Genomic DNA, 25996 nt, shown 5'->3' with positions numbered 1-25996 from the left:
AAGTGCGGTTGAGGTGGACCTCCAGCTTAATAATCAGTCGGAGGACATCTCTTCGTTAGCAACTTCAAAGTCTATCTGTGGAAGTCATTATTGGATTTATGAGGGGATTTCAAGAGTTACTTGGGCAGGTATATATTGTGTCTTAAGTTTCTACTCAGCTGTGGAGATGATCTTTAATTGTAGGGAGTCAGAACTTAGAAGGGGCTCAGTATTCATAGACGGTTCTTATCAAAGATACTTTGGGACTCTCGTGCTGTATTATTTCCCCTTTGAATGTTGATTTTACCAACTCCATATATCCTCTAACCTAGATGGGTGATAATTTAAGATGTAAAAATGTAAGCTATACAGTTACTGATTTATGTTTCTTAACTTTTAGTTTTTTTGGGGGAAAAATTATTCATGGGCCTAGTATGTAATGTCTTCTCTCCTCCCACCTTGGTTCTTGACTACTGACTGAAAATGGTCTAAATTTAGGACTAAACATTGACCTTTCGTACCTTAGAAAGAGTAATTTACCAAAATAGATAATGTGTCCCCTCAGACAGTTTTGAGTCCATCTTTGCCAGCGAGAAGTGGGCAGCAGGCTTGGCAAGTAAAACAATGCTATTGACAATTTTTATGTTTGTGACGAAGATTAATACCAAATAAACAAAACTATACATAAAGTATTTGTCATAGTCATTTGTGCTCAGGAATAATTGTATTAGCTGTTGTATATGCTGAAAAGTATTTTTTAAGCAGAAATAGTTATAATTTTTCATATTGAGCATTTTCTTCGTCATAATGAAATTTAGGAGATATATTTGCTGATATATTTTTTTGTTATTTTAACATATCATTCACTCTTGGAAATCATGTGGTCTTTTTTTTTTTTAACGTATTGTGCAATAAAAATCTCCCCCCCTTTTTTTCAATATATGAAGTTTATTGTCAAATTGGTTTCCAATCCCCCCCCCCCTTTTAAAGTTTTTATTTATTTTGAGAAAGCACGAGCATGCACAAGTGGTGGAGGGACACACACAGAGAGAGAGAGAGAGAGAGAGAGAGAGGGAGGGAGGGAGGGAGGAAGGAAGAGAGAATCCCAAGCAGGTTCTGTGCTGCAAGTGTGGAGCTCACTGTGGGGCTCAAACTCATAAACTGTGAGATTGTGACCTGAGCCAAGATCAAGAATCCAATGCTTAGGGGCGCCTGGGTGGCTCAGTCGGTTAAGCGGCCGACTTCAGCTCAGGTCATGATCTCGCGGTCCGTGAGTTCAAGCCCCGCGTCGGGCTCTGTGCTGACAGCTCGGAGCCTGGAGCCTGTTTCGGATTCTGTGTCTCCCTCTCTCTGACCCTCCCCTGTTCATGCTCTGTCTGTCTCTGTCTCAAAAATAAATAAACGTTGAAAAAACAATTCTTTAAAAAAGAATCCAATGCTTAACTGACAGAGCCACCCAGACACTTCAAAGCCTTTTTTTTTTTTTTTTAAGTTTATTTATTTATTTTGAGAGACAGAACGAGTGCACGGCCCATGCATGCATGGAGTGGGGTGGGGGGAGAGAATCCCAAGCAGGTTCCACACTGTCAGCCTAGAGCCCAGCTCGGGGCTCAAACTCACAAACTGGGAGATCATGACCTGGGCCCAAATCAAGAGTCAGTCGCTTAACTGACTGAGCTACCCAGACACCCCTAGGTATCATGCAGTAAATGTGGTGTGGTTCCAAGGTTTGTTCATGTCTGAGTAAGAACTAGAAAAGAAATTGGCAAATCTTTTCTTTAAAAAAAAAAAAAAAAAGAGAAATATTTTATATCTTAAATAACGAAACCTTCATGGTTTTTACATTAGAATTTAGCGTTAGTACATTGCTGGATAATTGCCTTTGTTATTTAGAGGTCAGTGGATTCTGTGAAAGAGTAAATTTGGTGACACATAGACTAGACAGTCATGCACATTATAGCTTGTTGTTGTGCCACATGAGGAGAAAGAGCCACGTCTGTATACATGGACACATGTAGATATATTTTTGTTTCTCCCAGAGCACATAAAAATTGGCTTAATGTGAATGACTTGGGTGCATTTCCTGTTTATACTGAATGTAATTATTATTGATTTCTTCCATACTAAGAGATTGTCATGGTTTTGATTCTCTATTGATACAATCTATGCCTTTAAAACTCATTTTGGTGACATCCTATATCAAGTGTAGAAGTGAAAATTTTAAAAAGTTTTAACTTTGGGGCACCTGGTTGATTCATTCGGTTAAGCAACTGACTCTTGATTTTTGGCTCAGGTCATGGTCTCAAGGTTTGTGGGCTCCACGCTCATAGCATGGAGCTTGCTTGCTTGGGATACTCTGTCTCTCCCTCTTCCTGCTCCTCCCCTGTTCTCCCTTTCCACCACATCCACCCCCCCCCCCCACATGCACACTTTCTCTCAAAATAAATAAATAAACTTTAAAAAAGTTTTAACTTTTATATAGATTAGAATGAAGGGAATTCTAAAGTATGACTTATTAAGTTGAGTGTTCTGTTCATGCAGTATTAACTCACCACCTATTACATGCTAGGCACCTTACACTCTACTGGAGATTCAGCTTAACAGCAAAGAAGGGTGAAATAATACTGAAAATATAGAATAAATTATGTCTTTCAAATGAAAAAATACTATTTATTCACTAAATAGTTTGCCATTGAATTTTGGGTATTCAGTTTATGTTTAACATCAAAGTAAGGAAATAATATCCAGAATGTGGAACAGATTTTATGTATATTACATAATGCATATGTATATATAACATACATATATTTATACAAGTATTTTAGTTTTTTAAATTTTATTTGAGAGCAAGCGAGGGGGCTGAGGGACAGAGAGAGAGAGAAAGAAATCTTTTTTTTTTTTTTTAATTTTTTTTTTTAACGTTTATTTATTTTTGAGACAGAGACAGAGCATGAATGGGGGAGGGTCAGAGAGAGGGAGACACAGAATCTGAAACAGGCTCCAGGCTCTGAGCTGTCAGCACAGAGCCCGACGCGGGGCTTGAACCCACTGACCATGAGATCATGACCTGAGCCGAAGTCGGCCGCTCAACCGACTGAGCCACCCAGGCGCCCCAAGAGAAAGAAATCTTAAGCAGGCTCCACATTCATCATAGATCCTAACTCAGGGCTCGATCGCAGCCCTAGGATAATGACCTGAGCCAAAATCAAGAGTCATATGCTCAACTGACTGAGCCACCCTGGTGCCCTGGAAATAGATTTTATATATACATATTTTTTCCTATTTTATTTATTTTAAATTTATTTTTAATTTACATCCAAGTTAGCATATAGTGCAACAATGATTTCAGGAGTAGACTCTTTAATGCCCATTTAGCCCAATCCCCCTCCCACAATCCCTGTTTGTTCTCTGTATTTGAGTCTTTTATGATTTGTCCCCCTCCATTTTTATATTATTTTTGCTTCCCTTCCCTTATGATCATCTGTTTTGTATCTTAAATTCCTCATATGAGTGAAGTCATAGATACTTGTCTTTCTCTGATTAATTTTGCTTAGCATAATACCCTCTAGTTCCTTCCATGTAGTTGCAAATGGCAAGATTTCATTCTTTTTGATTGCCGAGTAATACTCCATTGTATATACAGACCACATCTTTATCTGTTCATCCATCGATGGACATTTGGGCTCTTTCCTTACTTTGGCTGTTGTTAGAGTATATTTTTAACATAAATGTTATTACTCAGGCGCCTGGGTTGCTCAGTTGGATGAGCATCTGACTTTGGCTCAGGTCACGATCTCATGGTTCATGGGTTCGAGCACCGCGTCGGTCTCTGTGCTGTCAGCTTAGAGCCTGGAACCTGCTTCCGATTCTGTGTCTGCCTTTCCCCCACTTGTGCGTGCGCTCTCTCTCTCTCTCTCTCAAGTAAACAAACATTAAAAAAATAAAAATGTTATTATTCACTGAATAGTTGGCCACTCAATTTAAAAATAACTGAGTGAAACAAATACAAAATTTGTGTTTTGAGACATAGCTAAAACTATTTTTCTGTACTTAAGGACTGTTTTATGAAAATAGGAAATAAAAACTGAACATGCTTTAAAAATATTTTTATTTGGGAATAATTTTAAACTAAAATCAAAGTTACAGGAAAAAGAATAGAATTTAAAGAATTTAAAAGTGTCTCTTCTACCAGGTTTTATCCAGTGCCAGTATTTTGCTACCCTCCTTTCTCCCTCTCCTTTGCTTCTCCTGTTCCTTTTCTCACTCACCTAAAATGGCCTCTACCATTGGAGGGCCATTTACATACATAATGACTCATTTGCTGTAAATATTAAGAATAAGGATAGCTTCTAAGGCGTCTGGGTGGCTCAATCAGTTAAGCGGTCGACTTTGACTCAGGTCACGATCTCACCGCTGGTGGGTTCAAGCCCCGCATGGAGCTCTCTGCTGACAGCTCAGAGCCTGGAGCCTGCTTCACATTCTGTGCCTTTCCCTCTCTAATGCCCACCACCATCCCCCGCATTCTGTGTGTGTGTGTGTGTGTGTGTCTGTCTGTCTCTCTCTCTCTCTCTCTCAGAATTAAATAAACGTTATATAAAAAAAAAAAGAATAAGGATAGCTTCTTAAATATGTACAGAATTCAACTTCAGTAAATTTAACATTGATAAAATAATCCTGTCCTCCATATTTTAAATTTGTCAGTCGATCCCATAATGTGCTTTATAGCATCTCCCCTCTCTAGGACAGAATCCAGTATGGGATCATATATCATATTTGTCATTTCTCTTTAGTTTTCTTTAATATGGAATATTTATAGACTCTTTTATTACATTGTCATTTTTTTTTTTTTTAATTTATTTTTGGGACAGAGAGAGACAGAGCATGAACGGGGGAGAGGCAGAGAGAGAGGGAGACACAGAATCGGAAACAGGCTCCAGGCTCTGAGCCATCAGCCCAGAGCCTGACGTGGGGCTCGAACTCACGGACCGCGAGATCGTGACCTGGCTGAAGTCGGACGCTTAACCGACTGCGCCACCCAGGCGCCCCAATTACATTGTCATTTTTGAAGAATACATTTTTTCTGGCATTGTGAGATCTGGGTATGCTTTAAAACCATAATATTAAGCCACTATTAATCAAAGATATTTTAAGTTCTGGGGCACCTGGTTGATTAAGCGTCCGACTTCGGGTCAGGTCATGATCTCGCGGTCTGTGAGTTCGAGCCCTGCGTCAGGCTCAGTGCTGACAGCTCAGAGCCTGGAGGCTGCTTCGGATTCTGTGTCTCCCCCTCTCTCTGTCCCTCCCCTGCTCACGCTCTGTTTCTGTCTTTCCCCAAAATAAGTAAACATTAAAAAATTGTTAAAAAAAAAAAAGGCATTTTAAGTTCTTTACTCTTCTTTTCCTTTAGCTTAATGTTGTGAGGAGAAAAAGACTCTTGGAAACCTCTCTGCCTTTCAGCTTTGATTTTACATTTTACTACCAAACTTCTAGGTAGAATGAATTTTATTGGTATTTAATTCATACCTACAGTATCTGTACAGGTGATGTCATAATCTAGAACTCTTGGTTAGTGATTATGTGGTTTTGATTTTTTAAAAGCTATGCTTTTTAAGTTTCATTAGCATCCTGTGTGAAATTTTGCATTTTTGTCTCCTCTCTCTCTGTAGTATTGTGCCACCTAGTGGAAATTTATGTCCTTCAGTATATGTCTAAAAATCTAGATGGAATGCAAGATGCATTTTAACATACTGAGAAAAAGTTTGGAAAATTCGAACTTCTTGATTGACTTGGAATTCTTTAGAACAAGGATTGTCTTCCGAAATAAGAATTTAGGACAAATAAAATTCTTTGTACGTGAAGGTTTAGTAGAGGTCTTAAAATTATGAGCTGCTGACTGTTAAAACACTGTTACTGTTTCAACAAGAAACACCCTACGTGGGGTGGGGCGCCTGGGTAGCTCAGTCGGTTAAACGTCTGACTTCGGCTCAGGTCATGATCTCGCGGTTCATGGGTTCGGGCCCCACATCGGGCTCTGTGCTGACAGCTCAGAGACTGAAACCTGCTTCAGATTCTGTGCCCCCCCCCCACCCTTCCCCCAATTGCGCGTGCGCGTTCTCTCTCTCTCAAAAATAAACATTAAAAAAAAAAAAAAAGAAAATAAAGAAACACCCTTTGTTATTTTCATCATTGAAACCTTAACCAAAACATTATATTTCCATCAGTCGTTACTAAAATGATTGTTGCTATTTAGATACCATGAAAATCCCCCCCCCCCCCCCTTTTCATTGTGCATCTACTCTCCAGGCCTCATGTAGTGGGGCTTACAGATTATTTACATGCTCTAAGATTAGTTTTCAAGTCATAGAAGAAAAACACAGTGGGTAATAAATATTAATGAAATAGTTTAAAGGAAAGCAATGTGCTACTTTGAAAATAGCCTGAAAAAAAATGTAGACATGTATCATTTGAAGACTCCTTACCAAGTGACAGGATAAGCTCTAATTTGTCCTTAGTTGGGTATAAATAAAACTCAGGATTTTTTTCTTATTTTCATTTTTTTTTTATTTGAGAGAGAATGAATGAATGAATGAATGAATCTTGAGCAGGCTCCACGCTCAGAGCAGAGCACAAAATGGATGGGGCTCCATCCCACGACCCTGGGATCATGACCTGAGCCAAAATCAGGAGTCTGATTCTCAACCGAGTGAGCCACCCAGGCACCCCGAGGATTTTTTTTTTTTTTTGAGATTTTATTTTTAAGTAATCTCCACACCTAAGGTAGAGCTTGAACTTGGGACCCCAAGATCAAGAGTTGCATGCTCTACCGACTGAGCCAGCCAGGCACCCCAGGATTTTATCACTTGGAAAAAGTTGATGGTCTCTTTTTCTTGTTATTAAATATGAAGAAGATGCCTTCCTCATCCTTTGAAGTATTCAGAGTATTCAACATACACATTTTTAGTGGGACTTGAGAAACATTTTAGTTTTGGGGTTTGACATTCTGCAGAATTAAACTAGAATATGAACTTTTGATGTTGTCTTCAGGGTACTCATGTATAATTAAGAATATTAAGACTTACCTAACCATTTAGGGAAAGTAGTTCTGAATTATAAGATTCAACCATTCAAGCATACAACATGGGTATTTTACAATGTTTTCATCTTATCATCATTCTTTCCTAGTTGCTGATGTATAGTCACAATGAGCGGATTAGGAGAAAACTCCTTGGATCCACTGGCCCCTGATTCACGAAAACGCAAATTGCCATGTGATACTCCAGCACAGGGGTAGGTCGTTTATTTCCTGATCCTTCACCAAGGTCTCCTCCCCCTACCATTATTTTTTTGACTTAAAACGAACATTTTAGCTTTCTGTTGTTTAAATTCTCAGGTAGATTTTTGTCTTTGCTTAAATAACATGATTTTGCTTTGAATTAAGTAGAATGGCACAGTGATCAGATAGACATCCTTATGATATAATAGAAATTTTATTGGTGATTCAGATAAAAGTGAGTTAGTCCAATAACTAACACTTTTGAGGTAGTGTGAAGCATTTCTTAGTGAAAGAGGTAGGTAGGAGTCAGGAATAGAGCATCAAGATTGTTGCAAATCAGATTACTCTTTAAATTCCTGTAAGAAGATGTTGTAATTTGATATTTTGGCCTTTGTGAGGTTTCATCGTCCTTTTCCTGAATAAAGTTTGCAGTTTAAAAAATAGAAATCTAATGTTTCATGCAATGTTACGCTAGCCTTTTTAGTATTTGCCAAGGTCACTATGACTTGAGTTTTAATGTGATTCTTACAAAGTAAAAAATGGCTTATAAGCCTTATGTAAAACCTTGTCATTAATAAGTAGCTAACACTCTTTTTGTTATTATTTGTTGTTTTACTGTCTCTTTGATGTAAAGACTGTGTATCCTTATTTTCTGCATGATCAAACAGAGGCTAAGTGTCCCCAAGGCCACCAGGCTAACCAAAAGGTAGACTTGAATTTAGGTTTGCCTGAATTTCTGCTGTATTGTACTTCTTCTCCAAGATGAGTTTTTGATGGTTTCTATTGGCTAAATTTTATTTGCTTATGTATGAAGGTGCTGGTGATTCTGCTCCCGGCGTTTTTTTGTGATACGTACATTCATGGCCTTCTCTCCCCCCCAATCTCTCTCAGTCTTACCTGCAGTGGTGAAAAGTGGAGACGGGAGCAGGAGAGTAAATATATTGAAGAACTGGCTGAACTTATATCTGCTAATCTTAGTGATATTGACAATTTCAATGTCAAACCAGATAAATGTGCAATTTTAAAGGAAACAGTAAGACAGATCCGTCAAATAAAAGAGCAAGGTAATACAAAGTAAGAAAAACACTCCAATCTTTTCAGAAGGAACTTGTTAACTATGTTTACATTTGCCTTTTTTGCTACCTTGTTGCTCACGTGTGGGCTAGTGGGACCTGTCCTGTGTGGGATTGGACAAATGAGTTGGCCAACTTAGTACTCCTTGAGAAATAGTTAATAGAGCATTAGAAAGAGGCCAGTGTTCTCACCCTGTCCCATGTTAGTTGCCTTTCAGGAAGCCATGGGATAGTACATGTAGTAGTGAAAGAAAATTAAGGGTATCTTCTGCCCTCCCGGGTAACTCAAGTTTTAAGATTAAAAATTGCAGAATTGGTTTCTTATCAGGAAATGTTGTGTATGTGCATATGTATGCGCGTGCGTGTGTGTGTGTGTGTGTGTGTGTGTGTGTGTGTGTGTGTGTGTTCTGGGGACTGTTTGGAGGTGAATTTGATCTGTAACTGATATTTGTGATGTTTGTAGTATTGTCTTCTGTCTTTTCAGGAAAAGCCATTTCCAATGATGATGATGTTCAGAAAGCCGATGTATCTTCTACGGGGCAGGGAGTAATTGATAAAGATTCCTTAGGGCCACTTTTACTTCAGGCAAGTACATTATACTCGTGAGGAATTTTTAAGACTTAAGAATCTGCTTTTTGTGACGTGCTTAAACATTGTTTTGCGAGTAGTTGTCCTCAATAGGTATGATTCGCCTATAGCATGTTTCTCTCGCTGTAAAGCAGGAGACGGGAACAGAGAGGAGGCTCTTCATAAAGTGCAACTGTTAACTTGTTTTTGTTTCAACTAGTTCGCTTCAAGTACTTCTCAGTTGCTGGGTTCAGTTCTTCTTTGTAAATTCTCACCAGGGAGTGGGGTGGCTCCTGTAGCTTGATTTCGTATCAAATGGAAAACCAGGAAGTGCTAAGGATATTTCATTTTTAAAAACTCTTTTCAAGATGTAATTCTTCAAACATTAGAGTAGACATTCATTCAGATTTTATGTTGGCTGTATCTATCTTTTTTCCCTCAAATTCTTTTTATTTTAATTCTTTAAATACAATCCTATAGTAATTGTGCTGTGTAAATAGAAACGGCTGAGTGGCGGCTAATAGTTGTTTGCAGTGGTTGTTAAATCACTAGTAGTTGTAAAAAATTCTGTTTAGTGCTAAGGCTGGTGCCTTTGATTGGCCAAGACTGCCGTGACAAAATATCACAGATTAGGTGGCTTAAACAACAAGAATTTATTTTTTAAAGTTCTGGAGGCTGGAAGTCCAAGGTCAAGGTATTGGCATGCTTGGTTTCTCCTGAACCCTCTCTGCTTAGCTTGTGGATGGTTGCCTTTTCCTTGTGTATTCACATGACCTTTTCTCTGTGTCTGTGCACCCCTCGTATCTGTCTTCTTCCATAGGAACATCAGTCCTATTGGATTGGAGCCCTAGTCTTATGACCTCATTTAACCTTAACCCCATAACCAGGGCCCTGTGTCCGAATATCCGCATATTATAGCCACATTGAGAGTTAGGGCTTCAACATGTGAATTTGGGTGGGGGAGACAGTTCAGTCCATAATAGCCCATATTAACCTATCCCACTTTAGGCATTGGATGGTTTCCTGTTTGTGGTGAATCGTGATGGAAACATTGTATTTGTGTCAGAAAATGTCACACAATACCTGCAATATAAGCAAGAAGACCTGGTTAACACAAGTGTCTACAGTATCTTGCATGAAGAAGACAGAAAGGATTTCCTTAAAAACTTACCGAAATCTACAGGTAGTCTTTTAATGTGTATTTCCTTTCTTAATTTTGTAAACACTAAAAAAAAGGTTTATTTTTGAAGGAAGGGGGCAAGTTGGGGAGGGGCAGAGAGAGAAGGAGACAGAGGATCCGAAACAGAGCACAGAGCCCCACGTGGGGCTCGAACTCATGAACTGTGAGATCATGACCTTGAGCCGAAGTTGGACGCTTAACTGACTGAGTCACCTAGGCACCCCTGAATTGCCAGCTCTTTAAAAAAACTTTTTTCAATTTGTTTTCCAAAGTCAATGGAGTTGCCTGGACAAATGAGACCCAGAGACAAAAAAGCCATACTTTTAATTGCCGTATGCTGATGAAAACACCACATGATATTCTGGAAGACATCAACACTAATCCTGAAATGCGCCAGAGATATGAAACAATGCAGTGCTTTGCCCTGTCTCAGCCTCGAGCTATGATGGAGGAAGGGGAAGGTAAGATTGACCACATGTTTGAAATGTTTTTCAGACAGCAGCCAAATTTGTAGTTCTGTGATTTCCATTGTTGTATTCATTGACTGAATTCCATGTCCTTACTTGTCTATTTGAGAGATCTGTCCAAAAGTTAAATGTAATCCTTACCTGGTTGAATTTGTATTGTAGATTTGCAATCCTGTATGATCTGTGTAGCACGTCGCATTACTACAGGCGAAAGAGCGTTTCCCTCAAACCCCGAGAGCTTTATTACTAGACATGATCTTTCAGGTAAAAACTTTGTGTATGTGTGTATATACATTTTGTTCATTTGAGAGTTATTATGAAAGTTAACAATTTTTGTAGCCTGCACGCTCATGTAAAAGTACCTATACCCATTGTAGTGAATGCTTTGCATAGATTATTTCTTACGTTTCTTTTTTTTTTTTTTTGAAATTTATTTATTTTGAGAGAGAGAGAGAGAGCACGTGGGCGCGGGCAAGGGGCAGAGAGAGGGAGAGACAGAATCCCAAGCAGGCTCTTCACGGTCAGCGCAGAGCCCAAGTGGGGCACAAACTCAAACCGTGAGCCGAGACCAGGAGTCAGATGCTCAACCGAATGAGCCACCCAGCACCCCCATTTCTTATGTTTCTTATGCAACTCTTAAGATTCAGTAAAACCCTTGGCATTTGAGTTGGGTATATTTGACAGTTAAACTCCCTCAAATAAACAAAAAATAAATGTAGAGACACCTAGCTTTCTCTCCCAGTAGCATTTGAAATCAGTGTATTTCTTTTCTCTAACTTCAAACCCATTTTTCATAAACAAGTTTTCAAAAATACGATAATTTAAGAATTACTGGGAGTAATTTTTGATATCAACATGAGCTTCAGACTTGGTGTGCCCTTTTTTGACTATGGGAATAAAGACTTAAAGCCAGTTTAAGTGATCAAGCACATAATGAAATTAAATCTAGTTGCATTATTATCTGTATTCACCTTCGGGTTTGCTCATGCGATCATCTAACCCTAAATGGTGATGTCAAGGCTTGTCTTGTAGGTGCCATCCCAGAGAGGGAGCAGGTCGGGCGGCAGAGATTGAGTTCCTTGTCCAACATTAGATCCTGGGTGGTAAAGAATTTGCAGTTGGGTCTGCCTGATGTCAAAGCCTGTACTGTTTGCTTTGTGTGCACCTTGTGGACCTGCAATAAGTAATTTGATAACATGGAATAGGTTTAAGTATACATGGGGTGCCTGGGTGGTGGCCCAGTCAGTTCAGCATCCAACTTTGGCTCAAGTCACGATCTCGTGGTTCGTGAGTTCGAGCCCCACATCAGGTTCTGCCAGTGGAGCCTGCTTGGGATTCTCCCTCCCTCTCTCTCTCTCTCTCTCTCTCTCTCTCCACCCCCCTCTCTACCCCTGCCCTGTGCACACACTCTCTCTATCCCTCTCAAAAATAAACTTGAAAAAATTTAAATATACGTAATATACCTATAGCTATTACATGTGCATATATATGTATATGTTACGTACACATACATACATAACAGTATTCTACTCTTAAAAAAAAAAAAAGCTATTTTTGTAGTTTTCAGTCATTTTATGCCAGGCTCAGTTACCTGTCTTGAAGCTGCTTGAGATTAATTTCCACAGATGAAAAAAATAGCAAAAAAAGCTTTTTTGTATACTTAATTGACAGTCTGTTTACACTGACAAATATTATCTTACATAGGAAAAATTTTTTCTTTATTAACTTACTTTGAGATAATCAAACCTGGTGACAGAAATTTTTATGTGAATTTTTACCTTCTAGAGTGGTTCTTACTCTGTACCTATTATGCTTTGGCAGGCTAAATTTTCTCCGTGAATAACAATATTTCACATTTTATAGCTGAAAATACTAAATAGAACATCTTTACTCAAGCAATTTAGTGAATAGAACCTTTAAAATTATCTCATTAATGTCTCCTCTTATTATAAAAGGTAGAAATTACCAGGCAGGCAAAGTGAAATCCTTTTGTTTGGTTCACATCTGAGAGCCATCTCACCATAGCCAGCATTTTCTGGTTGCTGTCTCTCCTTTCATAGGAGGTTTCTTGCCCTCCACAGAATATTTCTTTTGGACTCTGGAGAGATTTTATTCTCTGTCCCAGATGTGAACTTTTTCTGAGCATCTATTTTGTGTTTGTCATCTGGGTGTCAGAGCTGAGCTCAGAGAAGGGGTTGAGGACAGGCCATCTTTATTCTGGGCACAGCACGCAAACGTTTACTCTTCCCTGCAGTGCATTTGTCACTTCTCCCTAGGTGGGACTCCCCCCCCCCGTTATTAAGATTTTTTTTAATATGTCATGAAGGGTCTGGATTTTACACAGATTCTTAACTGGGGACTCTGTCCATGAGCTCATCCACCGTTAGTACCTTTCTCATCCCCAGCAGCTTTTTCAGAACCATCTTACGCCGTGTGTTTTCCCAATCCAAACCTGATTTTCTTCAGCATTTTTACTTTTCCGACAAACACATCATGGACAGGGTAAATAGATTGGAAAGCCTTTTCTGTATCTTTCCCAGTCTGTTGGAGATCAAGTCATTAACCACTCCTTTTAAGTCATTTGTCTGCCCCTCTTGGGTCAGGATTTCCATCACCTTCCCAATTTGGTGGGCCTGTTAGTGCCAAGCATAAGAGGTTGTCTGGGTCTGAGTATTGCCTTTTCAGTAAGGCATATGTGGAACAGGCAAAACAGCCATTGATTTCTTGATACCAACATGAGCTTTCAGTCATAGTCTGGCACTTTTGGCTGTGGAGCATATTTTGTCTTGGGCATCCGTGTCCCGAATGTTGATCACACGGTTTTTGCCCAGGGCATCCTCAGTAATTATTTTGAACTTTTAAAATGTGACGTCAACATTCTGGGGACCAGTAAGGCTCACTTCAGAAGCACAGTTCTTGAGGCCATCAGAGACCATTGTGTCCGTCGACAGAGTTCTTATGACCGATGTTTTCTGAACATTCCTTTCACTGAACATAGCGGGTGCTTTCTCCTCATATGGCTCTTTCTTCGACAATGGATCGACTATTTTCTTCTTGGCTCCTTTTGCCACATTTTGTTAGGTGTTTATTCTTGCCAATGTTTATTCTTGTCCTAATACTGCTCAGAAAGTGTTGAAAGGCCTAGCCATTTTTTTAAAGGGCCATCTTCATAAAACCTTTAATTTTGTAGTGTTTTTGAGTTGTATAAATTTTGTCTCTCTAGTGTATTTGATGTTAAACAAAAGTTGTCAGAAACTTCCAGACTGGTAGAAATGGGTGTTTGGTTAACCTTCCTGTTTAGATTTTAAGTGTCCAAAGATGCAGTCACCTCTCAGATGAAAAGAATTATCCCTGCTAGCTGTGTAGGTAGGTATTTTCATAGCTGCAGGGACAGACCATCTTCAAAAGAACAATTTTACTGGTAGGTGTTGTTTTTTTCCTTTAATGAAAATGAACCTAAGGTTATCTGGCCATGTTCTATTCTGTACATTCAGAAAGTGAAAGGAGTTCTGTGATACTCTGTACAGGAGGACATTTAATGTAAGAATGTCCTGTAGGACTGTGTCCTTAAAATATATCCAGACTGTGTCTGGATATAGCAGAGTAAGCAGAGCAAAGATTTGGTGTCTTTATTTGAATCTTCAGAGCTAAGCCACGCAGTCAGCGTGCAACCAGTAAATACTTGTGGGTTGGATTTAACTCTTTATTTTCTGTTTAACAGGAAAAGTTGTCAATATAGATACAAATTCACTGAGATCTTCCATGAGGCCTGGCTTTGAAGATATTATCCGAAGGTGTATCCAGAGATTTTTTAGTCTTAATGATGGTCAGTCATGGTCCCAGAAACGTCACTATCAAGAAGGTAAAGAATTTTGAGGTTGATTCTTGGCCTTGTTTGTTTTTGTGTTTGTATATGGCATAAAGTACGTACATGGCTGTAGTTGCTGTTCTGTGCATGTGGGGCAGGAATTCTTTTAGCCTGCTTGTAATTTTGGTGCAGGTCCAGTCTTTTCCCTGGATTTTCAAAATGTGGCACTTGAAGTATATTTCCTTTCTCTCCTCTCTTACATGTGTCTGTTTTGCCAACTGTAGTCGCTGGTAATGGTGTATTTTCCCCAACAGCTTATATCCATGGCCATGCAGAAACCCCGGTGTATAGATTCTCATTGGCCGACGGAACCATAGTGACTGCACAAACCAAAAGCAAACTCTTCCGAAACCCTGTCACGAATGATCGGCACGGCTTTGTCTCGACCCACTTTCTTCAGAGGTAATGATAGATTCCTGCATCTCCTCACATTAAATGCAGCGCTGTTCTCAGGGTGCCTTATTATTAATGTAAAAAGCAAGATTTAATAGAAAAAGCAGAGCCTTTGGATTTGCTGAAGTGAGTTTAGATTCCTGGGTTATGATATATTTTTTAAGGTTATATTTGTATGTGAAAATGAGGATTTGCTCATGAGTTACTTCCTGGGAAAGCTGGGGAATGGGAAGGCCTAATGGATAAAAGAACTATCTAATGTGACTACCGCTGTTCCCTTTCATTTCTTTTTTTTTTTTTTTTTTTAATTTTTTTTTCAACGTTTTTTATTTATTTTTGGGACAGAGAGAGACAGAGCATGAACGGGGGAGGGGCAGAGAGAGAGGGAGACACAGAATCGGAAACAGGCTCCAGGCTCCGAGCCATCAGCCCAGAGCCTGATGCGGGGCTCGAACTCACGGACCGCGAGATGGTGACCTGGCTGAAGTCGGCCGCTTAACCGACTGCGCCACCCAGGCGCCCCAGTTCCCTTTCATTTCTGATGATGTGTTACCTTGCTTCCAGGGATTGCATTTAAAATTTGAAAGTAGACTCCAAGCAAAACTGAGAGTTTCTCTTGTTGTTGCTAGTGGTAAATGAGCAACACGTGGAAAAGCAGGATATTTACCCATTAACGACCTTGCATAATTTGCAGGTACCTCCAGGTTAGCCCCTAGATGTGTGGCGACTCTAGTGAAGTCCCGCCGAGATTCCAGTTAGTGTAACTGTTGGTCCTCAGTGCTGTGGTGGTGGTCACTCCTAGATTTTGTGGCATATTAAAAAGTATTTCACTGGGCTCGTCATAACTGATCAATATTTAGGTTGGAATTGGTACTAAGTGTTGGAATGGTGCCTAGGAAGTGAAGTTCGTGGCACTTCATCATTAAAAAATAATCTTGAGTGTTTTAATGCATGCTTGTAGTGTTTAAAAAAAGTTTTTTTTTAATGTTTATTTCTGAGAGAGAGACCGAGTGTGAGTGGGGGAGGGGCAGAGAGAGAGGGAGACACAGAGTCTGAAGCAGGCCCTAGGCTCTGAGCTGTCAGCACAGAGCCCGATGCGGGGCGGGAGCTCACAAACCGTGAGATCGTGGCCTGAGCCGAAGTCGGTTGCTGAACCGACTGAACCACCCAGGCACCCCACATGCTTGTAATATTTTTTAAAAAATTGTTTTTTTTTAATGTTTATTTCTGAGACAGAGACCGAGCATGAGTGGGGGAGGGGCAGAGAGAGAGGGAGACAACAGAATCCGAAGCAGGCTCCAGGCTCTCAGCGGTCAGCACAGAGCCCGACGCGGGGCTCGAACTCACTGACCACAAGATCATGACCTGAGCTGCAGTTGGACATTTAACCAACTGAGCCACCCAGGCACCCCGCATGCTTGTAATATTTTAGTGAAGGTTTGTCTTCTTTCTTTGCAGGGAACAGAATGGGTATAGACCAAACGCGAATCCTGTTGGACAAGGCATTAGACCTCCAGCAGCTGGATGCAACAGTTCGGTAGGCGGCATGAGCATGTCGCCGAACCAAGGCTTACAGATGCTGAGCGGCAGGCCCTATGGCTTGGCCGACCCCAGCTCCACCGGGCAGATGAGTGGGCCTAGGTATGGGGCTTCCAGCACCATAGCTTCAATGAACGCTGGGCCAGGCATGCAGTCCCCATCTTCCTATCAGAACAGCACCTATGGTCTCAACATGAGTAGCCCCCCACACGGGAGCCCTGGCCTTGGCTCCAACCAGCAGAACATCATGATTTCTCCTCGTAATCGTGGGAGTCCAAAGATGGCCTCACACCAGTTTTCTCCTGTTGCAGGTATTTGTGTTGGCATTTCCGTTTCTTTATTGTTTACTCTTCAGTAGTCCTTCTCTTTTTGTTCTGTTGCAATTCTTGTAAAGTCAGTTCATTTTCTAATAGAGTTAAGTGGCATTTTGTTATAGCATCTGATAGTCTAATTCTTGCCTTAATTTTTCTCCACATCCAGGTGTGCACTCGCCCATGGGATCTTCTGGAAATACTGGGAGCCACAGCTTTTCTAGTAGCTCTCTGAGTGCTCTTCAAGCTATCAGTGAGGGTGTGGGGACTTCTCTTTTATCCACTCTGTCTTCACCAGGCCCCAAACTGGATAACTCTCCCAATATGAATATAAGCCAGCCAAGTAAAGTGAACAGTCAGGATTCCAAGAGTCCCCTGGGCTTGTATTGTGATCAGAATCCAGTGGAGAGTTCAATGTGTCAGTCAAATAGCAGGGATCACCTCAGCGACAAAGAAAGTAAGGAGAGCAGTATCGAAGGGGCAGAGAATCAGAGGGGTCCTCTGGAAAGCAAAGGTCATAAAAAATTACTGCAGTTACTTACCTGTTCTTCTGACGATCGGGGTCATTCCTCTTTGACCAACTCCCCCCTGGATTCAAGTTGTAAAGACTCTTCCATTAGTGTCACCAGCCCCTCTGGGGTCTCTTCTTCGACCTCTGGAGGAGTGTCCTCCACATCCAATATGCACGGGTCACTGCTGCAGGAGAAACACCGGATCCTGCACAAGTTGCTGCAGAATGGGAATTCACCCGCGGAAGTAGCCAAGATTACCGCAGAAGCCACGGGGAAAGACACCGGTAGTGCGGCGTCTGGTGTGGAAGGAGGCGTCAAGCAGGAGCAACTGAGTCCTAAGAAGAAGGAGAATAACGCACTTCTTAGATACCTGCTGGACAGGGATGATCCCAGCGATCCGCTCTCTAAAGCACTGCAGCCCAAAGTGGAAGGAGTGGACAGTAAAGGGAGTCAGTGCAGCAGCAGCTCCACCGTTCCTAGCTCGAGTCAGGAGAAAGACTCTAAAATTAAGACCGAAACAAATGAAGAGGTAATTTGTCTGTTTTCCAGCTTAGCCATTGTGGTTAATCCTTGCATTTCTGTGTTAGAAAGACAGTATGTTACGTGCAAAACCCTATCTTCTATTTTAGGTTTATGTGATGGAAGTTATTCTCGAGCTGTCGGTTCTTTGTAATTCTTTTGGGCATCGTGAAGTGTAATGTGACGCAGTTTGGAAAGAACCAGATGTGGGTGTTTTAAATGTGGCTATAACTTGAACCAGTTGGTAGAGAATTTGAAAATTTTCACGGAGGTTTTGTTGTTGGAATGAGAGGGTTGGGTCATGTAATGGTATAGTAGAAAGAAATGGGGGGGAAAACTTAACACGTTAAGTAACAGAATTTTGATTTTTACCTAAAATCATGTTTCCCTCTGTACATGATCTCATTCCATATAAGCGTTTGTCAAACTCTGACTCCTCTGGGAGGTGTTAATGTGCACCTGAGAAAATTAAAGTCTTGGGGAAGTCTTGCTGTTAGGATGTCTATTTAATTTTTGTTGAACCTAGTGCTCCAAATTTATGGACCAAGAGCTCTTTTTATTTATTTTTTTATTTTATTAAAAAATTTTGTTTAATGTTTATTTATATTTGAGAGATAGAGACAGAGTGTGAACAGGGGAGGGATAGAGAGAGAAGGAGACAGAATGTGAAGCAGGCTTCAGGCTGTGAACTGTCAGCACAGAGCCCGACGCGGGGCTTGAACCCATAAACCTCGAGATCATGACCTGAGCCGAAGTCAGATGCTTAACTGACTGAGCCCCCCAGGCTGCCCCAGAGCCCTTTTTAAAGCATGCCTGTGAATCTTTTGTCGAATGTCAGCTTGTTGCCTTTGTTACTAATCATACTTGTTTTGGAAGGTATGTATAGAGGCAGGCCTCTCTGTCAGCTGATGATCCTGAGTAACACTAGCTCGAAAATACCTACGGTTTGAGAATTAAAGTTCCAGTGCAGATTTAAAAATGCCCCTGTTGAAAGCACTTCCAAACCCAGAGATTTCTTTCAGTAGTTAAAACTATTCTTCATTTCAAGGAAGAAGATTTAGGGTGGGGGTCTAAGTAAGCTAGCCTTTAAGTTGGGCGTTATCATTTCCGGTAACTTGTATTTTACTTGTTCCCGTTTCATTTGTGTTCTTCTGATGAATGTGTATGCGTATATATCTAGTAATGCACACAGGTTAATTAAAAAAAAACTTTCCCCCCCCCAGGGATCTGGAGATTTGGATAATCTAGATGCTATTCTTGGTGATCTGACTAGTTCTGACTTCTACAATAATTCCGTATCCACAAATGGTAGTAATCTTGGAACCAAGCAGCAGATGTTTCAGGGAACTAATTCTCTGGGTAAGAAAGAACTAGGTTTTATTCTTGCTGCCTTTTTAACGTTTCTTCGCACTTGTATGTATAGTTAACCCTTGAACAACACAGGTTTGAACAGCACATGTTTATTTACACACGTGTATTTTTTAAAAATAAATACAGTACAGTACTATAAACATTTTCTCATGGTTTTCTTAATGTTTTCTCCATTTTATTTTGAGAGTGCAGTATATAATACATATGACATACAAAATATGTGTTAATTGACTTATCAAAGTCTTTTGGTCAAAGTAGATAATTAATAGTAAGTTTTTGGGGAATCAGAAGTTGTATGGATTTTTTACTGTGTTGGGGGCTCGGTGCCCCTAAGCCCTGTGTTGTTCAAGAGTCAGCTGTGCTCTTACACTAAGATTGGAATCTAAGCATTTTTTTTTTAAGAGAAAGAGGGCAAGCATGTGTGTGTGCGAGCAGTGAGGAGGGGCAGAGAGAGAATCTTAAGCAGCTTTATGCTCAGTGTGACGCAGGGCTCAGTGTCATGACCCCGAGGTCGTGGCCTGAGTTGATGTCAAGACACTCAACCAACTGAGCCACCCAGGTGCCCCTAATTAGCATTTGTAAACTTCAAAATGCATACTCTACCTCTCAGCTTTGAATACTAATTCGTAGTGCATATGTTTTAAAAAGCGTTCTGGACGTTTTTCTATTTTTAAAAATTCCCTGTTTCTAATTAATATACCAGTAATCCTGGAACTTTTAGGAAAATGTTCATCATTGGTTGCTCCAGATGAGTACCAGGTACCTGAGCATCTATTTTTGTGAGGCATAGAGACTTAAATTAAAAAGCAACTAAAACTGTAGATAGAAGCCTGTCCTGAGACATTTCTGGAACCTGGTTATCTAGCTGGGAGACTTCTTTAGTGTTTGCTGATTCTCCCTCGGCCTCTCTTCCACAGCTATGTGGTTTCCTCACTCATCAGTTTAACGAGGGTATATTACAGGTATCGATCAAAAAAGAGTAATTCACAGTTATCAGGAATGGTGATTATTCATTTTCGATGGCACTATTTCCTAAACTAAAATGGAAAGATCAATCAAATGGATTGGAAACAGTAAAAAGTTAGGAGATTTTGTATTTCATTCCTTGTTTGACTAGAGGGCAACTTACCTGGTTATATTTAATTATAAAATTTTAAACAGAATCCACTTAAGAAGTTCCCTTAGGGAAGAACCTCTGGCAGTTTGAATGTTGCTAGCAGTTGTAATATTAAGCGAAGCGGAACACAAATGACCGTATCAGGCCGCAGAACGATGCCCTAGTACAGCAGCCAGTGCTGGGACTCTTGTTTTCTACTGGATTTGGAATACGGGGTTTTTGTCTTCTTTTTCTTCTTTGTGCGCGCGCGTGTGTTTAGTGTTTATTTTAGTAAGGGAAAGTCTCGTGTGGGTGGTATTGGTATTGATGTGTTGTCCTTGATTACTTATGTACTGAATTGTCAGAGGACATTTTGTATTGTGTATTTGTGTTTCAGCAGGTTTGAGGAGCCCACAGTCTGTGCAGTCCATTCGTCCTCCGTATAACCGAGCGGTGTCTCTAGATAGCCCTGTTTCTGTTGGCTCGAGTCCTCCAGTAAAGAATATCAGTGCTTTCCCCATGTTACCAAAGCAGCCCATGTTGGGTGGGAATCCAAGAATGATGGATAGTCAGGAAAATTATGGCTCAACTATGGGTATGTTATTTCTAATAAGTATTTATGATTAAACTTTTGGGAAAAGCAAATTTAGAATACTTAAAGCCATTTAAATAATTGGGATTAAGTAATAGGTTTATGAGTAACAGTAGCACAGTAGTTCTTTCATAAGTCTCCTTAATTTATTCTGTGGCTTGGTTTTTTAAGCTCTTTAAAAAATATTTATTTATTTTGAGAGAAAGCGAGAGAGAGAGAGATTATGAGAATGTGTGCATGCGAGACACGAGCGAGTGGGGGAGGGGCAGAGAGAGGGAGAGAGAGGATTCCAAGCAGGTTCTGTGCTGACAGCACAGATCCCGATGTGGGGCTTGATCCCATGAACTATGAGATCATGACCTGAGCTGAAATTCGCCTAATGCTTAACCGAACGAGCCACCCGGGCGCCCCTGGCTATTTAAACTCTTAAGGAAGCTTTCGGTCTGAGACCTTTTCTAACTTGTAATGAATACATGGCAACAGTTGCCCATCAAAAAATGTCTTTATTTATTTACTTATTTTTTTAAAGTTTAATTTTAATTTTATTTTTTTTAACGTTTATTCATTTTTGAGACAGAGAGAGACAGAGCATGAACGAGGGAGGGGCAGAGAAAGACAGGGAGACACAGAATCGGAAGCAGGCTCCAGGCTCTGAGCCATCAGCCCAGAGCCCGACGTGGGGCTCGAACTCACGGACCGTGAGATCGTGACCTCAGCTGAAGTCGGACGCTTAACCCACTGAGCCACCCAGGCGCCCCTCAAAAAATGTCTTTAAAAAAATAGTCTTCATAGTTGGCCAGTCCTATATTTAGGATGACAAAGCTTTTATTTTATTTTTATTCTTGGTTAAGTTCATGTGTAATGACGGTACTTACACAGCAAGGATTTCATGATAATCTGGAAAAGACGTAATCATTTCTACCTGTTTTAGGTGGACCAAACAGAAATGTGACTGTGAATCCGACTGCTTCCTCGGGAGACTGGGGCTTGCCAAGCTCAAAGACGAGCAGAATGGAGCCTTTGAGTTCAAACTCCGTGGGAAGACCAGGAGCGGATTACAACGCTTCTTTACCCAGACCTGCAGTGAGCGGCTCGATGCCCACGTTGCCCCTTCGGTCCGCTGGCATCCCAGGTGCGAGGCCGGCGTTGCCGCCACAGCAGCCACCACAGCAGCAGATGCTTCAAATGCGTAAGCGTCCCCTTCGCCAAAAGAGAAAGTGAGATGACACGGGGCGGTGTTTGCTCTTGCCTTCTTTGAAAATGCATCCCCTCTTTTTCCTCCACCAGGGCCTGGTGAAATTCCCATGGGAATGGGGGTCAGTCCGTATGGCCAGGCAGCACCGTCCAACCAGCCGGGTTCCTGGCCAGATGGCATGTTGTCCGTGGAACAAGGCTCTCATGGGACTCAAAATAGGTGAGGCTTTATTATGTGACTCTGTAGAAGATGTTAGCATTGGATTATCTAGAAAATGCTCAGAGCACAGGAGCAAACCTGAAAGAGAATGAGAAAAACTCACTGTGACCAAGGTGCCTGGTTGCCACCTGGGCATTTCAGGGATGATGGTGAAAGTGCACCACAGCACTCTGTTTCTGTGAAAGATTGTGTGTCTTCTGTTTTTGTTTAGCTTGATCAGTGACTCATTTGCATGAAAGAAGCCACCTGTCAGTGTCAGTTCTGCCTTCAGTTCTGCAATAAAGAAAAAATGGCTTGATCTGTTGGGGGGACAGTGGTGTAGCTTTGTGCGTTTATTAGCTTCAGTGCTTCTCTACCCAGTGGAGAACAAATAGCCTCGCCACAGAATTTTTCCTGAGGCAGAATGAGTATCTAGGTCCATGCCCTTCTGATGTGTTGGAGGGCTATGGCACCGTATTGTGGGTAAATGGAATTTGTATTGTACTTGTTAACACGTGAGCTCTGTGGCCACGGGGAACAAAAAGTTATTTTGGCAGGTCCCAGGCTCAGTTTGCTGATGGTTGAACATTTGTGTTTTTTTCTTTTTTTCTAGTCCTTTGTGGGTTACTTCAACTTAACAAATATCATAACCATGACCACCTCTGTTCTTGTATGATCTTGAGACTAGCACCCTGTTCCATCCTCCTCAACCTCTGCTGTCCCCTAAATGTGTAGGGATCTAGCAGTTACCTTTGGTGGTGGGAGTGTGTGCTAGGCATGTGTAAGCTAGATGTGGTAACTGTAGATGGCCTGGCGGAAGGTTAAAATTGTGGGCCTTCAATTTAAGTTGGTGACATTTGCTCTTCTCTCTTAACCAACCAAGTTGGTTTATTGTTTCTACTTGTAATAATTAAGGTATTACTGTATATTAAAAACGTGTGTGGTGAGAGAGAGAGAGAGAGAGAGAGTGTGTGTGTGTGTGTGTGTGTCAGTAAGAGGAAAAGCACCACTGGCATTGATTGCAAGTCTCTGTTTAGGCCACTTCTTAGGAATTCCCTGGATGATCTTCTTGGGCCACCTTCTAACCTGGAAGGGCAGAGTGATGAACGAGCGTTGTTGGACCAGCTACACACTCTCTTGAGCAACACAGATGCCACAGGCTTGGAAGAAATTGACAGAGCTCTGGGCATCCCTGAACTTGTGAATCAAGTAGGTAGCATTAACATGGAAATGGAAGTGTGTAGGTGCACACGTGTGTGCATACATTCATGAAGCCATGCACAAGAACGCCTGTATGTGTTATCTTTCCGATCACTTGTGTTACCTCACTGTGTTCATGGAGAGTGATGATTGGAGTTCCTAACCCTCACAAGCACTGTGCTGTGGCCCACGTGGATGAAGACACACACAGTGTGGACAAGCAAGTGGTGAAACAGATACAGAGCATGATTATTCTTTTAAATCTTTTTCAGTCTGTTGGGCAACAAAGGTGCTTGTTTTATTTATTTTTTTAAAGATTTGAGTAACCTGTACACCCACCGTGAATTTTGAACTGAAAACCCTAAGATCAGGAGTGTCATACTGTACCAACTAAGCCAGCCAGGTGCCCCAAAGATGTTTGTCTTAAATTGTATTTTGTTGATTGCAAGATATAACGTATTTTATGTTTTTTTTTATATGTGTTTTAAAAATAGTTTTCTGATGGAGTTTTTCTTGATATGCAACAGTACGTTATTTATGTAGGTTTACTTATTGATTTATTGATTCTTTCATTTAACAAATATTTACCTTCTATATGCCAGTTAGTGTTAGAGGCTGAGGGGAAGTAGTGAACAAACGAGTTCCTGCTCCCGAAGCTCACATCCCACTGGACAGGCAAGCATCAGGCAAGGAGCCACCTGGATAGCAGCAGACACGGTAGGGTAGAGATTAGCAGGAAAGGCCTAGGACACTAGGAGACTATCGTAAAAGAACCTTTTCTTGGGGTGTGGACGGGGTGTCCAGATTTTACTCAAAAAATGCCCTCTATCTGAGCTACCATTTGAAGGCTGTTAACTTGTCTCCTACGTTTAAATCGTTTTCCCAGTTTCTTTTCAGTGGGGACTTGTTTGTAGTTTTGTTCTTTAGTTTAAAAATGTTTGTGTTTTCAAGTCCAGGATGATGAGATGAAGAATTACTGGGGACTCGAGTGAACGGTCAGGAAAGCTTTTTCTGGGGAGATGGCATGTCAGTTGATGTTTGAAGGGTGAGTTGGAGCCAGCTCAGAACACAGCGAGGGGGAGAATGTTCCATAAGGGGTATGGCTAACTCAAAGGTCCTCAGGCAGAGAAGGGCTTGGGGGTTCAACAAAGTGACTAAAAGTCCACGAGAGAAGGGGAGGGATTGCTGTAGGATGATGTTGGGGAGGAGAGGTCAGTGGAGGTTAGGTTCCACAAAGCCATCTTAAGGAGTCTTCCATTTTTCTGCTATATTGGGAAGCCATAAAAGATTTTAAGCAGGGTAATGAAGAGATTTGCTTTTCTTTTTTGTTATTTTTAATTTTAATTTTTTTTAAGTTCATTTATTTTGAGGGGGAGAGAGAGAGTTGGGGGGGGGAGGGGCAGAGAGAGGATGGGTACAGAAGATCCGAAGCAGGTTCTGTGTTGACAGCAGAGACCCCCATGTGGGGGTCTCGAACTCATGAACCGTGAGAACATGACCCGAGCCAAAGTCAGACACTTAACCGACTAAGCGGTCCAGGCGTCCCTAATTGTTATTTTTGCCAAGTAATCTGTGTTTGTAACTTTGAAATGATACAGAAATATACTCTTTGAAGAATCATGCACATTTACCCTAGTCAGAGATAGTGAAACTCAACTCTTTATTTTGAGAATATTCTAAGTAATATGCTTGTGCAACTGTCCTTCATCAACTTCAATCTGTATCTGTTGATTTCCTGATAGGATAGTTGACTGTGCATTCATAGTCCCTTATCTGAGAACTTGGGGCTCAGGAATTTTGGGATTTAGAAAGATCAAGTGGTGCGTATGTGCCACATACTCTGTGATGCCCCTGGTGGAGTTTTGAGCAATATTGTAGTTTTAGGCAGTAGCCGGTCATCATACATGCTAATATTTTTATAGCAAAATAGTCACCCCAAATGAGACATCTAGAGATTATGTATTGCTTCATTAAGTTCAGATCAAGTTTTGCTATTAAATACATTTAATACAGATGAAAAATTGTGTTGCTTTTTTTTTTAGAACTTTTTTTTTTTTTGGATTTTTTTTTGGAATTTCAGATAAATTGTGGATCTGTATTTAGCTCCCCTTTCTCCACATCCATACGCATTACATAGTACTCCCAGAATAATTATGTCTTTTGTTGTTAAATAGGTGGTCAATATTTATATTAATTTGACTCCTTGCTGAGCCAGGTATAGTTTGTATAGGATTTTGGTTTTGGTTTGTCTGATTTTGAGTTAATTGCCCTTTTTTTGTTTGTTTGTTTTTTGTTTTTGTTTATTTATTTTGAGAGAGAGAGACAGAGAGACAGAGACAGCATGAGTGGAGGAGGGGCGGAGAGAGGGAGAGAGAGAATCTCAAGCAGGCTCTGCACTGATGCGGGGCTCAAATTCGTGAAACTGAGAGATCGTGACCTGAGCCAAAACCAAGAGTCAGATGCTTAACCGACTGAGCCAGCCAGGCGCCCCAGCTGCCTTCCTTTTTGATTTGCTTTGTTTTTACACATTTCTGATCCTTTCCAAATACTGCAGCAGAACTGTAAAATTTCTCTTAATTTTTTCTTCACGTATTCAGACACATTTTTAGGTAATTCTTCAGTTCCTTGCTTCCCTCTTGTGATTCTCCGTTGGTCTGCTTTAC

General features: G+C 40.9%; 1 protein-coding gene across 13 annotated transcripts in view; it reads left to right on the top strand.

The window, feature by feature from the left end:
- Positions 1 to 25996, top strand: part of NCOA3 (nuclear receptor coactivator 3) — a 139230-nt gene that overhangs the window by 99934 nt on the left and 13300 nt on the right. For 9 of the 13 annotated variants that reach the window (XM_019458225.2, XM_019458223.2, XM_019458221.2 and 6 more), the window contains 15 exons: positions 7162 to 7266; positions 8144 to 8316; positions 8810 to 8910; positions 9901 to 10075; positions 10345 to 10533; positions 10702 to 10803; positions 14261 to 14401; positions 14662 to 14809; positions 16259 to 16650; positions 16820 to 17691; positions 18905 to 19040; positions 20546 to 20743; positions 21672 to 21929; positions 22028 to 22154; positions 23171 to 23342. In XM_019458225.2, the coding sequence (XP_019313770.2) occupies positions 7181 to 7266; positions 8144 to 8316; positions 8810 to 8910; positions 9901 to 10075; positions 10345 to 10533; positions 10702 to 10803; positions 14261 to 14401; positions 14662 to 14809; positions 16259 to 16650; positions 16820 to 17691; positions 18905 to 19040; positions 20546 to 20743; positions 21672 to 21929; positions 22028 to 22154; positions 23171 to 23342 (3270 nt within the window). In that variant the 5' untranslated portion in view covers positions 7162 to 7180. The remainder of the gene's footprint in view (positions 1 to 7161; positions 7267 to 8143; positions 8317 to 8809; positions 8911 to 9900; positions 10076 to 10344; positions 10534 to 10701; positions 10804 to 14260; positions 14402 to 14661; positions 14810 to 16258; positions 16651 to 16819; positions 17692 to 18904; positions 19041 to 20545; positions 20744 to 21671; positions 21930 to 22027; positions 22155 to 23170; positions 23343 to 25996) is intronic. The other 4 variants (XM_019458227.2, XM_019458226.2, XM_019458222.2 and 1 more) reach the window with 1 other exon arrangement.

This window comes from Panthera pardus, unplaced genomic scaffold (assembly GCF_024362965.1).
Source record: "Panthera pardus isolate Hobbes unplaced genomic scaffold, ASM2436296v1 HiC_scaffold_25, whole genome shotgun sequence".
In the NCBI taxonomy this organism is placed as follows: Eukaryota; Metazoa; Chordata; class Mammalia; order Carnivora; family Felidae; genus Panthera; species Panthera pardus.
The sequence above is the reverse complement of the archived record's forward strand: the minus strand, read 5'-3'. Positions and strand labels throughout refer to the sequence as shown.